The 16,453-nt window shown below is 49.7% G+C and overlaps 1 protein-coding gene across 9 annotated transcripts in view; it reads left to right on the top strand.

The window, feature by feature from the left end:
* The window catches only part of LOC144798327 (nuclear receptor subfamily 2 group F member 6-like), a 768,088-nt gene that overhangs the window by 175,116 nt on the left and 576,519 nt on the right, over positions 1-16,453 (top strand). For 4 of the 9 annotated variants that reach the window (XM_078669149.1, XM_078669144.1, XM_078669143.1 and 1 more), the window contains 4 exons: positions 1,621-1,811; positions 3,385-3,588; positions 5,030-5,152; positions 5,680-5,846. In XM_078669149.1, the coding sequence (XP_078525275.1) occupies positions 1,621-1,811; positions 3,385-3,588; positions 5,030-5,152; positions 5,680-5,846 (685 nt within the window). The remainder of the gene's footprint in view (positions 1-1,620; positions 1,812-3,384; positions 3,589-5,029; positions 5,153-5,679; positions 5,847-16,453) is intronic. The other 5 variants (XM_078669145.1, XM_078669150.1, XM_078669146.1 and 2 more) reach the window with 4 other exon arrangements.

The raw sequence follows: 16,453 nt of genomic DNA, 5'->3' as shown, positions 1-16,453 counted from the left end.
GGTAAACATATTAATGTTCCAGAGTTTCTGACACACTTGTGATTTTGGGGCAGCAGTCATGTGTCATGCTGTGGCAGGAATGTAACACATTTGCCCACATCCTACTTGTTTGTCCAATGCACTGGTGTGCTGGAAACCTCCAGCTTTGCCCCAGAGCCAGTTCTAGCCTGCATCATTGCTGCTCTTCCAGTGCTGTTTCCCGCCCACTTTACCAATTGCCTGAGGTCTTTCTTCTCCTCAGCATGCCTTCTTTTGATTCCAGGACATGTATCCACACCTAGTTCGTCTCACCTGATAAACTCAAAACCTTACAGTGACCTATGTATTCACTTCAAGATCACAGCCTGATTTCCAGCAGTGCCATACTTAGTCATTTAATTTGAAATGTTGCTTTTGTCACAAGTGTGGAACTTCTTGATTACTGCACTGTTGTCGTCCAGTTTTATATCCCTATGCTCTTCCATGTTTCGCTCTTAGCCTCCCTCTCTGCCGTTCAGCAACCCATCCAGTGGAGCTTTAAGTTTTCTCTGCAGCTTCTCAAGATCCTTCCTGGTCGTTTTCCAGGCTAGCTATCCACTGTCTCTGCCCTGGATTTCTCTTTGCTGCCTAAGTCCTTAAGTAAAATCTCTTTATCTGTTGCGAGCGAAATGACCGTTCTCGGGCTGGAGTCCAACTTCTTTGTAAATAGGTGGATTAACTGGGGCTGGACACTTTCCGAAGGACAGATGGACCGTGGTTCATGGTGTCCACTTCAACAAAAGAATCGTGTGGACATCAGTTGCTTGGAGAAATAGGGAGAAGAAGGTGGGTCTTGGGGGTCCCCACAGATGGGTACTGAGAGTGCGGAACTGGAAACAGGAGATTAAGAATTTAGGGACAAATCTGATAGAAGGGACATGATCCATTCAAGTGCAGCACTCGTCAGAAAAGAATGGCTGAACGTGACAAAGGTAATGGACCAATCCAGAAGTACTGACCACTCACACCACCAGTATCAGTCGCCCTTCTGAGGTTGCTCAGAGTAGCTTGGACCAATGAGTCTATTTCCCTGGTTCAGCAAAATGCGGGCTTTGGGGAACCCAGCAGGTTGTTAGACCCATTGTAGGTTTCCAAGTGATCCACGAATGCCAAGAGTGTCAAGTTCGGCATTGGGGACAGTTGGCCTCTTGGTAGGAGCAACCAGAGGCTTCATGAGTCCCCACTGCCTGAGTCATTTTGGAACCTCAGGGATAGAATCCAGGGAAGAGGTGAACAGATACTTGAGATGAGACAAAACATAGAAAGATGTCAACTGTTCTAAGGCAGATAGTAGGAGAACTTCAACAGGAGAAGACACATTTTTGATGTTGTTAACGCTTGATTACTAACTCCTGATCAGGCACATATTTAAAGGTTTCTGCTGTTCTAACTTGGGACTCCTTTTTTAGCAGACACAGACAATTCCTATGACTTTGGGTGGTGCATGATGCCCAAGAGCTAATAAAAGGAGTGGGGACAATTCTATTGTTTGGTGATTCTGGTGTTGAAAATACATTCCTTCTATTAGTTCTCTTCTGCTCCTTATTTTGTCAATAGTGTTTAACTCTTGGATGAAGCTAATGCCTTTGTTTATTTGTACAGCAGAAGAAAGTTCTGAGCTGTTTGCTGAGCTGCAACAAGTGCTGTCCTCCTTAGAAAATGTGGTGTCTTGCCGGCGGAATCGGACCCTCAGCCTGCAGAGTTGTCCCGACAGTGGCAATGACCATGACGTTCACAGCATGGGTGTGAGAGTGGAACAGTGCAATGCAGAGAAGTGGAGAGAGCCTTTTGAGGTGAGAGACTACCGGAAGTAAGAGGTCTGCTGATGCAACATGACCCAGGGACTCATGAAACTGCCAGAGTGGCCTTTGAGACTCAAGTCTCGGGCCTGTTATTTGGATTATTTTTTGTTTCAGCATTATAGTGCCCTTTGCAGTACACACCAGTGCAATGGTTCTCCTTCAGAACACTGTGTTTTGGAGAGAGGTCGAAGGTCCAACAAATTGTCTCATTCTCCATATGAATCTCTCCTACTGTAGCCCTCAAAAGAATATTTAAAAATCTACCTACGCTCATGGCTTCTTGTCTGAGTAGGAACATGTACCGGTCGTTTGTATACTTGGAGGTTCCTGTGGTCCTGGTCTGTGTGACTTCTGTTTTATCCAAGAATACAAGAGGTGACTATATCGGCCCCTCCTCAGCACTCCGTACCTGCTAGGCTTGGCTGTGCTGACGCAGGTGGACTGCTTTTGCATATGGCTGTCTGGATGTTGTGCTAAAGACATCAGTACAGGTCATGTCTGAAGCAGTTTGGATATGGAAGATTGTTTTTGGAGGACCGGATAAAGTAAAGAGTGATGTTATCACCTGGTTGTGAACAAGGAGGTGATGGATGTCTCAACAGAGCACCTCTTTTCCACTTTCAACACTAACATTTCCATGCAGTCCTCCATGGATAGTCCTGGTGTTGTGCTTGATGTGACAATGTCTACCAGAGCTCACATCACCCACTTGACCTGGTCAAGAGTTATCATCACTCATGTGACTAGGTCTAAGGAAGCTCCCATCGCTCACGTTACCAAGTCTATAATGACTCACATCACTCATGCAAGAAGGTCTACTGGGGTTCACATCACTCAATTGACCAGGTCTGCAGGGGCTCATCGCTCACGTGACCAGGTTTATGGGCGTTCCCATCACTCATGGCAAGAGTTGTTCTACTCTTACCTGAGATGGTAGAGACAGATCCAGTTCTTTTTTTTATCTATAGCTCTCTGCACATCGATTGTGACGGAAATCACAGGAGCTAAAATGAATTTGTGAATCCCTTACAGTGTTTCATCAAAAAGTGCCCCAACTCATCAGGTTTTGCTACACTCTGCTGCTGAAATTATGGCAAACCTTTCAAGGCATCATCACATCACACCAAAAACTAACATACACAATTAGTAACCTTTCAGGACAAGGAACCACTTCAAGCCCTTGAAATTGATGTATAAGTCTTCTTTTATCATAGCTCCTCCTTTTATCTTAAAAGCAATCTGGCGGTACCGTGCTGTCAGATCTTGGCAGTGTAGTGGCAAAAAAAGCTGCTGCAGGTCTCGAAATATATACAGAAGCATACATTTGTCTAGTCACTTTTTCTATCTGGTGCACTGATAGCAAATGAGTTCTCAAAAGGGCTTTGTGTGACGCTATTAGATGTACACGACCTGTTGAAGTCCCATACTCTGATTTGGGCCCCAAAATGTACAATGCATTATAAAGTAATATAGATATGGAAATCATTAAAAGGTACATTCGCTTATGAGTGGGTCAACTGTTCTAGGGAGATCATGTATTCCTGAAGTTACACTGTTTTTACAGGAATTTGATGAAATGGAAGAAGTGTTTGGCGTGTGGTCGGAGCTCTCGACTGAAGAGCAGAGCTGGTACAAGGCGGAGGTTACTTGTTTACGAGAGAAGAACTTGGCTCTTAAACAGGCACTTGGGGGAAAGGAGGAAGAGTTAAATCGGTCGAAGGGCACACTAAGGTCTTTCCAGGAAGAAAGGGATCGACTTCAGAGGAAGGTATGCAAGATGAGGATTGATGGATGAAAGGTGAACCACATACTGCATGTAGGGATGAGTATGTCACATTCTTATGTGGCCTTCCCACGTCCTCTCATTATATCTCCCCTACACACTCCTAATGCCCTACTGCTATAACCATGCACAAGGCAATTACTTACTTCCTTTTTTCTGTGGCTTCCCTCATATCTCACTGCTGCTCGTAACACCACACAGAGACCAACTAGTGACACGAGTATCTACACCACAGCATCGCTGGTATCCCACTTCTGACACTAAATGCAGCTCTGCCATTTTGTATAATTCCTGCTATTTGGCAACACCCACACACACAGCTCATCGACTCTTGATGTTGCCTGCAGAAACCATAACAAGCTACCATCCTGCCACCAAGGCCTGCTGCTTTATAGCACACTCTTTCCTGCCATGCACCCATTATTCCCCACTGGTGCCACCACACACATATCTGCCAGTAAATATTACCAGGCCTTCAGCATATGGTTCCCCACTGCTGCCATCTCATCCAGATCTCCCATTGAATGCCACTCACGACAACACAAGCTACTTATGTGACAGTTTTCCCCAACACACAGCTCTGCCCCTAACCCTGACCCAAGGCTGTGTGTGCACTGTAGTTCTAGATACTCTTCCAATTACTCTATTGGACCTCCCCCACACATACAGGGGTCACCACCATCACACCCACAGCCTCCCTTTCTGTTTCAAGTCTGTCCAGACATGCCCCTCTTTGCCCATTGTACCTCATACTTCCAAAGTGCTGCAGTACAGCTGTGAATGCGAACCTCTAACCTGCGCTACAGTAGGGCTTTGACTGTGCTACCTAATGTTGGCCTACAGGAGAGCTCTGCTGTACCTCTCTATCCTTGCCTGTAGCACCCCACCATCCCCCACCACTGTGATCCGAACACAGCTTCTGCTTGTACACCTCAAACCTGGCCTGCAGTGCCCTGAACCTCCCCAATATTTTGATCTCTCGTGCAGCTCTGCCTGTTGATCTAAGTCTTGATTTGCTTTGGCGGCAGTGTGTCCCATATAGTTCAGTAGCTATATTTCACCCATGCTAGTTCAAGACCGGGGACTGGGCCGCTGTATTGGACTGCCAGGTTTTCCTGCAGTAAGTGAAGTCCTGGAGCCCCCCCTGCTTCACCACAATTAAGTCCTTGCTAGCAGCGCCATCTTCGCTTTGTACACAAACTCCGGCAAAGCTCTAAGCCTCAGAACTGAGCTCTTGAACTGACAGGGTGATTAAAAGCCAACTAATCTCTGTCTGTGATATAATAGTTCCGCACCTTTCAGAAGTGCTGACATGTGATGAAATCTCCAAATGTCGCTATCGGCTGGTGGGACTCTGTAACCAAGGCATGCATGAGGGCTTGATGGTAACCGTCAATTACAGCAGAGCCTCATTTCTCTCCATCAGGTGAAAGACCTTCAGGACAGTCTGCAGAGGGTGGAGTCGCCACCACTCCTACCATCAAGTTTCTCCAGCTCCTTTAGCGAAGCTCTCAGTCCCAGCTCTGAAGAGGACTGCTGGGTGTGTAACGTGAGTCCAATGTATGTATGTATGTGACTTGTGAACAGGACCACTGGAATTTTATGCGGCAATTATAAAACACATTGGGCACCAAGATGACTCACTTATGAAGCAAAAAAAGGCAAATTAGGAGGTAGAAGGTGGCAACTTATTTTTGTTAATTTCGACTCCACAGTATAGATTTGCACCCTGTTTTCACAGTTAGCAGCTATGAAGTTAGAATAGAAAATCTGTACCTTCCTATGCATTTTTCTCTTGACCAAATGGTGACCAATGATATTTTGGATTTGTAGATCGGTATTATAGTAGTTAATATGTGTGACATATGATATAGACTTACTCAGCAGGAATACTTAGACTGTATTGAGATTTACCAGTTAATTTTGTAGTACATTTCAGAGCACTCTGGATACTGAGCGGGTTGGGACATAGACCTTGGTAAGGGTACCTGTAGAACTATAGAGTGCATATTAGGCCAGCGGCTTTACCTGGACATTATATATGAAGCCTGAAGGCTATTGTTACTTTTTGCACAGCAGCCCTCTTCCCAAGACCCCATTGCCACAATTCAGAGCTTTATCAAGTTCCTGCAGAACTGCTCCAGAGTCCAGCACCTCTGCCCACTCCTCCCTCTACAGTCAAGACTCTTGGCACCGGAGAGCAAAGTCAAAGAGCTGGAAGGTCACATAGAACATCAAAAAGGGTAAGAAGCAAGGTCCTTCTGAGATCTTTAGTACAGCCAGTTACAAGAACGCTTGTAACCTGAGGCAAATTTTGCCAAGACAGTTAAACAAAATGCTGGAATGAAAGGCAGCTGCTAAAAATCATTGGAGATTCTGACTGAGAGCCTGATTTAGATCTTGGCGGAGAGGTTACTCCATCACAACGGTGACGGATATCACAACTGTGACGGATATCCCGTACGCTGAAATATAAATCCCATTATATTCTACAGGATTTGTATTTTGGCAGATGGGATATCCATCACTTATGTGACGGAGTAACCCACCCCGCCAAGATCTAAATCAGCCCTTAGTTAATCCTTGCATGGTAAGAATCACTGAGTTGCTAAGTTGGTTAATACCATCAATTATTTGTGTCTCTATAGAAAGGCGACAGTACAGCAATGTGCACCATGTGCAAGAACAAGTGGTTGCCATTATATAACCTGTTGCTTTTTTCATTACAGCTTGCACTTAGTTGTCCATACTGTTTCAGCTGCTGCGTTTCTTTGTTCTTTGTAGTGTTGTTATTTAACTTGTTTTTTGTGGTGTTGTTTCTAATTTTGGTGTTGACTTGCTTTTTATATGCTCTTCTTGATGTTTGCTTTTTGCTTTTTTTGCTTTTCATGGTGTGTTTTTGCTCTTTTTGTTCTTGTTATAATTGTGTTTTTTTGTTTGGCATTGGGGTTCTTGATTTTTTGATGGTCTTGGTGCTGGTGCTGCTGATTCTTGTTTTGATTTTGAAAATGCTTGTTAAACTAGTCATACCCTGTGGAAAGATAAGGCTCCCCTCAAAAGATACTCACAAGGAATGTATTTACTTTCTTGACCCCTCCCATAAGGAAAAAGAATGTAATGTGTGTCCTCCTTTTTCTTCAAAAACCCTAAAGGACAAGGAGGGCAGGCTTTTGTTATGGCTTAAAAAATGTAAAGCCAAGGATGCTCCACTCTCTGAGGAGGATAGTGAAGATTACTCTCAACTTTCATAGATTCACATGCTTGAATCATTCCCCTTCGTCGAGATGAGAGTAATAAAAGGGTTCTCTTCCAGGGGATCCTCATAAATTGTCATAAGCACTGAATATGCCCGCCCATGTGCGGTGATCCCGGAAATAATATATAAAACAAGCATTAGAAATGCAATCGGGCTCGGATTTATTTGAGTTTGAGCTAATGGCATTGTAAATGCCAATGTCTTTTTGCCATGTGTTATGGAGTGTGTGCATGTGGTGTGTAGTGGAAGTATGTTGGTTGAATTGTAATTTTACCAATGGTGGCATGCTGTGCTTTATATGAATATGTTTAAAAGTAAAGTGTACCATACTGCGATTGCTTGGTGGAAAAGTGCACTGCCGGCTGGAGGTGTGTGTGCCTGGTGGAAGGGTGCACTGACGGCTGGTGGGTGTGTGCTTGGTAAAAGCGTGCACAGATGGATGATGGTTGTTGGTGTTTGTGCATGGTGAAAGCATTCATTGACGGCTGGGGGTGTGTTGTTGTGTGTGTTGTTTTCTGTGTGCTGGTGAGTGTGTGCTGGTGAGTCTGTGGGGGTGAGCCTGGGGAGTGAGTGTGGTGGTGAGTGTGTTGTGTTGAGTGGTGACAAGTGTGTGGTGTTGAGAGACTGAGGTGTGTGGTTTGTGTGTGCGTTATGTGTGTGTGGTGTATGTGTGTGTGGTGTTTTCTGCACACTCACACACTGCCCCGTAACATTCACACACTGCTCACCCGCACACTCCCAATGTCACCCTGCATAGTCACACACTGTTTACCCTGCACACTCATTCTGCACACTCACACAATGTGCACCCTGACACACTGTCTCTGCAGTCACTCTGCACTCACTGTCACTCTGCACTCACTGTCACTCTGCACTCACTGTCACTCTGCACTCACTGTCACTCTGCACTCACTGTCACTCTACTGTCACTCTGCACTCACTGTCACTCTGCACTCACTGTCACTCTGCACTCACTGTCACTCTGCACTCACTGTCACTCTGCTGTCACTCTGCACTCACTGTCACTCTGCTGTCACTCTGCACTCACTGTCACTCTGCTGTCACTCTGCACTCACTGTCACTCTGCTGTCACTCTGCACTCACTGTCACTCACTGTCACTCTGCACTCACTGTCACTCTGCACTCACTGTCACTCTGCTGTCACTCTGCACTCACTGTCACTCTGCTGTCACTCTGCACTCACTGTCACTCTGCACTCACTGTCACTCTGCACTCACTGTCACTCTGCACTCACTGTCACTCTGCACTCACTCTGCACTCACTGTCACTCTGCACTCACTGTCACTCTGCACTCACTGTCACTCTGCACTCACTGTCACTCTGCACTCACTGTCACTATGCCCTCACTGTCACTCTGCACTCACTGTCACTCTGCTGTCACTCTGCACTCACTGTCACTCTGCACTCACTGTCACTCTGCTGTCACTCTGCACTCACTGTCACTCTGCACTCACTGCCACTCTGCACTCACTGTCACTCTGCACTCACTGTCACTCTGCTGTCACTCTGCACTCACTGTCACTCTGCACTCATTGCCACTCTGCACTCACTGCCACTCTGCACTCACTGTCACTCTGCACTCACTGTCACTCTGCACTCACTGTCACTCTGCACTCACTAGTCACTCTGCACTCTACAGTCACTCTGCACTCTACAGTCACTCTGCACTCTACAGTCACTCTGCACTCTACAGTCACTCTGCACTCACTGTCACTCTGCACTCACTGTCACTCTGCACTCACTCTGCACTCACTCTACAGTCACTCTGCACTCACTGTCACTCTGCACTCACTGTCAGTCTGCACTCACTGTCACTCTGCACTCACTGTCACTCTGCACTCACTGTCACTCTGCACTCACTGTCACTCTGCACTCACTGCCACTCTGCACTCACCGCCACTCTGCACTCTGCACCGCCACTCTGCACTCTGCACCGCCACTCTGCACCGCCACTCTGCACTCTGCACCGCCATTCTGCACCGCCACTCTGCACCGCCGCACCGCCACTCTGCACCGCCACTCTGCACCGCCACTCTGCGCCGCCACTCTGCGCCGCCACTCTGCGCCGCCACTCTGCGCCGCCACTCTGCACCGCCACTCTGCACCGCCACTCTGCACCGCCGCACCGCCACTCTGCACCGCCACTCTGCACCGCCACTCTGCACCGCCTCTCTGCACCGCTGCACCGCCACTCTGCACCGCCACTCTGCACCGCCACTCTGCACCGCCACTCTGCACCGCCACTCTGCACTCTGCACCGCCATTCTGCACCGCCACTCTGCACCGCCGCACCGCCACTCTGCACCGCCACTCTGCGCCGCCACTCTGCGCCGCCACTCTGCACCGCCACTCTGCACCGCCACTCTGCACTCTGCACCGCCACTCTGCACCGCCACTCTGCACTCTGCACCGCCACTCTGCACCGCCACTCTGCACCGCCGCACCGCCACTCTGCACCGCCACTCTGCACCGCCACTCTGCACCGCCACTCTGCACTCTGCACCGCCACTCTGCACCCCCACTCTGCACCCCCACTCTGCACTCTGCACCGCCACTCTGCACCGCCACTCTGCACTCTGCACCGCCACTCTGCACTCTGCACCGCCACTCTGCACCGCCACTCTGCACCGCCACTCTGCACCGCCACTCTGCACCGCCACTCTGCACTCTGCACCGCCACTCTGCACCCCCACTCTGCACCCCCACTCTGCACTCTGCACCGCCACTCTGCACCGCCACTCTGCACTCTGCACCGCCACTCTGCACCGCCACTCTGCACCGCCGCACCGCCACTCTGCACCACCACTCTGCACCGCCACTCTGCACCGCCACTCTGCACCGCCACTCTGCACCGCCACTCTGCACCGCCACTTTGCACCGCCACTCTGCACCGCCACTCTGCACTCTGCACCGCCGCACCGCCACTCTGCACCGCCACTCTGCACCGCCACTCTGCACCGCCACTCTGCACTCTGCACCGCCACTCTGCACCCCCACTCTGCACCCCCACTCTGCACTCTGCACCGCCACTCTGCACCGCCACTCTGCACTCTGCACCGCCACTCTGCACTCTGCACCGCCACTCTGCACCGCCACTCTGCACTCTGCACCGCCACTCTGCACCCCCACTCTGCACCCCCACTCTGCACTCTGCACTGCCACTCTGCACCGCCACTCTGCACTCTGCACCGCCACTCTGCACCGCCACTCTGCACCGCCGCACCGCCACTCTGCACCGCCACTCTGCACCACCACTCTGCACCGCCACTCTGCACCGCCACTCTGCACCGCGACTCTGCACTCTGCACCGCCACTCTGCACCGCCACTCTGCACTCTGCACCGCCACTCTGCACCGCCACTTTGCACCGCCACTCTGCACCGCCACTCTGCACTCTGCACCGCCACTCTGCACCGCCACTCTGCACTCTGCACCGCCACTCTGCACCGCCACTCTGCACTCTGCACCGCCACTCTGCACCGCCACTCTGCACTCTGCACCCCCACTCTGCACCCCCACTCTGCACCCCCACTCTGCACTCTGCACCGCCACTCTGCACTCTGCACCACCACTCTGCACCGCCACTCTGCACCGCCGCACCGCCACTCTGCACCGCCACTCTGCACCGCCACTCTGCACTCTGCACCGCCACTCTGCACCGCCACTCTGCACTCTGCACCGCCACTCTGCACCGCCACTCTGCACCGCCACTCTGCACTCTGCACCGCCACTTTGCACCACCACTCTGCACCGCCACTCTGCACTCTGCACCGCCACTCTGCACCGCCACTCTGCACTTTGCACCGCCACTCTGCACCGCCACTCTGCACTCTGCACCGCCACTCTGCACCGCCACTCTGCACGCCACTCTGCACCGCCACTCTGCACCGCCACTCTGCACCGCCACTCTGCACCGCTGCACCGCCACTCTGCACCGCCACTCTGCACCGCCACTCTGCACTCTGCACCGCCATTCTGCACCGCCACTCTGCACCGCCGCACCGCCACTCTGCACCACCACTCTGCACCGCCACTCTGCACCGCCACTCTGCACCGCTGCACCGCCACTCTGCACCGCCACTCTGCACCGCCACTCTGCACTCTGCACCGCCATTCTGCACCGCCACTCTGCACCGCCGCACCGCCACTCTGCACCACCACTCTGCACCGCCACTCTGCGCCGCCACTCTGCGCCGCCACTCTGCACCGCCACTCTGCACCGCCACTCTGCACTCTGCACCGCCACTCTGCACCGCCACTCTGCACTCTGCACCACCACTCTGCACCGCCACTCTGCACTCTGCACCGCCACTCTGCACTCTGCACCGCCACTCTGCACCGCCACTCTGCACTCTGCACCGCCGCACCGCCACTCTGCACCGCCACTCTGCACCGCCACTCTGCACCGCCACTCTGCACCGCCACTCTGCACCGCCACTCTGCACTCTGAACCGCCACTCTGCACCCCCACTCAGCATCGGGTATTACTAGTAGCGGAGAGGAGAGAGTGCAACCAGCGATGGCAAGAAAATAGGAGGGGCGGGGGGAGAGTAGAAAAGAAGGGAGGAGGTGAGACGAACTAAGAAAGGAATGAATTGCACACTTAGGATGGCGAGTCTCTTTATACAAGCTGCAGCCAAAGTGCAAAAAAAGGTATGTCAAGGATTTACAACGAAGTGCAACATTAAAACACACACAATGTGTTCACAGCCTGTGTTTTTTGCAAAGTTCGGTCTTGGCCTCAATTACGAAACCAAAAAAAACAAATATAGCTTGGAGTTGCAGTTCGGTTTACCTTACCTGAACTTTGAAATAAGAGTTGCGTGTGGAAGCCCAGTCTGAACTGGAACAGTTTAGATCAGCAAGGGGTGTGTTCCATCATGGTGAGGATCCGAGTTTGTGATCCGGATGAGTGAGGCTGATGAAGCCCTTTCCCGGCCTGGCATGCAGCAGCTGCGCGCTGAGCGCTGCTGAATGGTGAACGCGCCCGGCCATCTGGATTCACTTACGGAGGCACCCTGACAGCTCCTAATTATAATTAATGTACTTCTTTGCGCGAGCACGAACGAAAAATGCCCAAGATGGCGGAACAAAACTACATTTACCCTATCACTTCAAGCCTATTAAAACGACAACACAACGAAGACGAATCACTGGCCAGATGACAGAACACGCTAAGGAATGTGTGGAATTTGTCTCGCCAAAGCCCTAGGAGATACTTTTTTTTCTCTTCTTTAACATTAGGATCTCGAAACTCCTCCCACTTTCAGTGGGGAGGAGTCCGAGCCCTAAAAATGATATATGGAAATATATACAGCTCCACATATATGTATGTACATATATCATTTTTTCTCACACCAATGCAGCTCCCCATAGGAGGCTAAACATTGGAATTACCCATATAAAGATCATTTGCAAACATATAAAAAACACCTGAGGGCAAGTAGCACTTGGACCTTGTTTTTTAATGAGCAGAAAAACACTCATATATCATAAAAAGTGCAAATAAAGTAGACATTGTTAGCCTACAGGCTGCATTGTAAACCAAAACCATAGAAAATGAAAGCATTTTCAACAGACTGGCACTGTGCCTTTAAGACAGCCATGACCCCAAGCTTCCCATAATACCTCAGGGGTGACAGTTAGGTCAGTTGTTCTTTCCGGCTCCTTCAGTCAGGACCCTGGATTTTTAGCTCCTACCTTTTTTGACTTTCTGTCAAAAATATCTTGTTAATCTTGAACTTTTTCACTTTCACTTGACGTCTTTGGACTCCAGAGTGCTAGTGCTGCCTTTTTTGTGGTACAGAAAAGGTTTATTTTTGTTAAAAATGCCTTCCCTTTTCGACCCGTGCCCTTCCTGTGGCAAGAAGAAGGCCAGGACTGATACACACCCTGTGTGTATCTTCTGACTCCCTGAGACACATTCTTCAGACAGCTGTCATCACTGCAAGAACTTGTCAAGGAAAACCCTTAAAGACAGAGAGAGAATTCTTATTTATGGCCTCTCTGAAAGAGGTAGGTCTCCTAAAAGGCAGCAGAAGAGGAGAACCCGGTCGACGTCAAGAGAAGTCTCGACCTGTTCTCCGTCGGGAACGGCGTCGAAGCTGCTTACGACGAAGAAAACAACATCGAAGACATTGATGATGACAAAAAAAGTCAAGTCAAAGTTGCTTTATTTGAGTTTCTCTCATAAAAGCACTTACAATCACAAATATAAAAACATTTTTTTTTTTAAAAAGCACTTCAGTTAAAATAAGACTTTGGTTAGCAATCAAATAGTTTAAAAACGTAAATATCGTTTACAGAATATAAATTTACAGATAGAAACTTACAGGTAAAAATTTTACAAGTGAAAAAGCAGATGAACTTATAATACAATAAAAAGACAATCAGCTGCCTAGAGACCTCTGTCTGATAGACCATGCCCATCCAAGGATTTTGGCTGTAGCTATTACTAAAGGCAATAAAGTGCTAGTACGTATGATTCTTAAAGCTACAACACTGCTAGTGGTACCTAGGTTCTGGCACACTGGTGATAGCCAAATGCGCCTGGGTTCTGCATAGGTCGTACAAGCAAATAGGAAGTGGCAAATTGTTTCCTTGTGTGCTCCACAGGCTGGACAGTTGCTGATAGATGAACCTCCCCACCTGCCTGTCAGAGATCTAAGGGGAAGGGCACCTGCTCTAATTTGGAAAAGGAGCTTCCTGTCCCTTGGTGTAGTTATAGCGTCCCAGTAAAGTTCTAGGCTGGGATTCAGCTTTGCTTCTAGGAATCCTCCAGCCATAGACGCTGCACTAGTACCTCTCCAATTCCGAGCGGCCACCTTCTCCCTGTAGATTTCTTTTAGGACTTTTTTAGTTGGGAATGAGGCTCCCATCGGGTTATCCCAAAGCATTTGAAGACCGAGATCACCCAGCGTTGCTCTAAGTACATTCAACCAGCCATTTTGTGGAACACATCCACTTTAATTATGTCTAGAAACCCCTCAGCATAATGTAAAAGCTCAGGTGTAGTCCAGAGCCTCCGCCAATATAAAATTGGACGAAGCCTGGCCAGATCTACAACAGCCTTCCTGCACAGATGGTACCTAAGTGGCAGCAATGGAGTACTTTTAGGGAGACCAGTAATAGTCCGAAAAAAAATATTTTCCGAAGTTTGTAGTGACTGGAGCTTCTCAAAGCCCCACAGCTCAGCACCGTATAGTGCAGAGCCGAGGACCTTGGCCTCGTACACCTGCAGTGCTGGTTTTATTGGTTTAGTCATAGATTTTCTATGCTCTGAACCAAGAACACCAGCCAATTGTCTATGCCTTAGCACTGCGATATCTATATGCTGGGACCATCTAAGATCATTTGTTACATGGATACCCAGATACGTGAAGGCATTAACTATCTCTAGCGGGCGATCATTCATGACTAGCTTAGATCTAAAACTTCGATGGGGATTAAAAACCATAAGCTTAGTTTTAACCACATTAACTTCTAAGCCATGCTCCCCACAGAATTGGTCAAAAATAGATAGTGCACGCTGTAGACCACTCAGAGTTTTTGATAAAATCAAAGTGTCGTCTGCAAACATTAAAATCGGTATCTTAGTACCAGCTAATGAAGGAGCATCCACATTTGCAGACAACATACGAGCCACGACTCCATTAATATACAGAGTGAAGAGCGTGGGAGCCATCGAACACCCTTGCCGAACTCCCCGCTCCACCGGGAAGTCTGCGGTGACCATTCCCTGCCCCCCCCCCCCCCCCGACCCCCCCTGGATCTTAGCAAAATTTGCTTCGTGTAGCCGCATTAACATTGACAATAGTTCTTCTGGCAAGCCCAAGTTCTTCAGTACCGACCACAGCTTAGACCTAGGAACCAGGTCAAAGGCAGCCCGCAAATCGACAAAAGCCGCGTACAGGCTGCCCTTGCCCAGCAACACAGACCTCCACTGCAATAAAGTAAATCGGAAGACCTGGTCCACCGTACTGGTCGATTTTCGAAACCCCCCTTGAAATGGAGACAAAGCGTTATTCTCCTCTGCCCAATCCAGGAGCCTATTGACAACCATCCTCCCAACCACCTTTTGAATGGTGTCAATTAGGCTTATGGGCCTATAGTTCCCTGGTTGGGATCGATCTCCTTTCTTAAATACAGGTATTATGACTGCACCTTGCCAAAATGTCGGTACAGGTGCGCCGTGTGCAACTACATTGACAAGGAGAAAGATGTACTTACTCCATCGCTCTTTATCATTAATAAAGAGGTCCGCCGGCACCCCATCTAAGCCTGGGGCTCTACCACTAGTCACTGTACTTAGGGCCATCATTACTTCATTGCTACTGAAAGAGTTTTCTTTATAATAAACAGGCCTGAAGCCAACCATCAGGTTGTCAGGCTGTGTTTCAGCATACTGGGGCTTGAAATAGTTGACCCAGTCCTCCTCTGGTACGTTCTTATTAGGAGGGTTGGATACTCCCCCCCTACCCCACTTTACAATATTCCAAAAGTGCCTAGAGTCTTTTTTTCCACTAGCATCCTTTAACTCTTGCCAGTGAAACTCGTCCCACAATTTCTTAGCGTTAGATATACTTTCCTTATACTCTTTTCTGGCGATACAAATGGGCGTCAATTCTCTCCCCTTGATCAAAACATCACTCGGCGGCGAAGACTTAGTCGTTGAAGGTATCGGTTCCTCCGTTGACGTCAACCAGGTGGCAAAAAACGTCGAGAGGCAGGTCTCCGTCGTCGCCAGGTGGGCATACGACGTCGCGACAGATCACTCCGTCGTCACCACGGCGATCGACGTCGAGGCACATCGCTCCATCATTGCACCAGCGATCAACGTGGAGGCACAGCGCTCCGTCGTCGCACCGGCGATCGACGTCGAGGCACAGAGCTCTGTCGACGCCTCACCACCGGCGTTCAACGTCGTAGCAGGTTACTCCGTCGTCGTCTCACCGGCGTTCGACGTCGAGTCATAGATCTCCGCCGAGGGCAGTTCACCGGTCTTCGGCGTCGAGGCACCAGACACCCCCTTCGGCGTCGAGGCAACAGCATACCTCAACGTCGAGGCAGAAGACGCCTATGAGATTGATGTCGAGATTGACAACTCCATCACCGGGCCATCACCGGTCGACGTCGAGACAGAAGTCGGCTGAAACGACGCCGAGAAAGGAAGCGATATCAGCGTCGGAGAGGCGTTCGAAGTCTAGGGGACGTTCTCCCACACGCTCAAGCCCCCCTTCTAAGAAGAGAAGGTCTTCCTCAAGGTAGATGTCTCCGCCCAGGTCCCAGGCAGCACATAGACACTTCAGATCTCAGTCTAAGTGCCCTTCAGGAGAGGCCTCTCCTCCAGTGAGCCTATCGTCATCACCTTCAGGCTCTCAGGGTTCACACCGAGGGTCAACATCCACGTCCCCAGAAGTTGTGATCTTGTCTTTGGACAGCGCAGTGTCAAGACATTCACCAGCAAGGGCATTGCATGAAGAGGTGAACCCATCTCCTCCGGCACATTTTCCTGAGAGGAGAGAAGGGCAGAAGTCGCCTTCCATCAGGTTGTCACCTAGATGGTACAGACCAT

This window comes from Lissotriton helveticus, chromosome 12, assembly GCF_964261635.1.
Source record: "Lissotriton helveticus chromosome 12, aLisHel1.1, whole genome shotgun sequence".
NCBI lineage: Eukaryota > Metazoa > Chordata > Amphibia > Caudata > Salamandridae > Lissotriton > Lissotriton helveticus.
The sequence above is the reverse complement of the archived record's forward strand: the minus strand, read 5'-3'. Positions and strand labels throughout refer to the sequence as shown.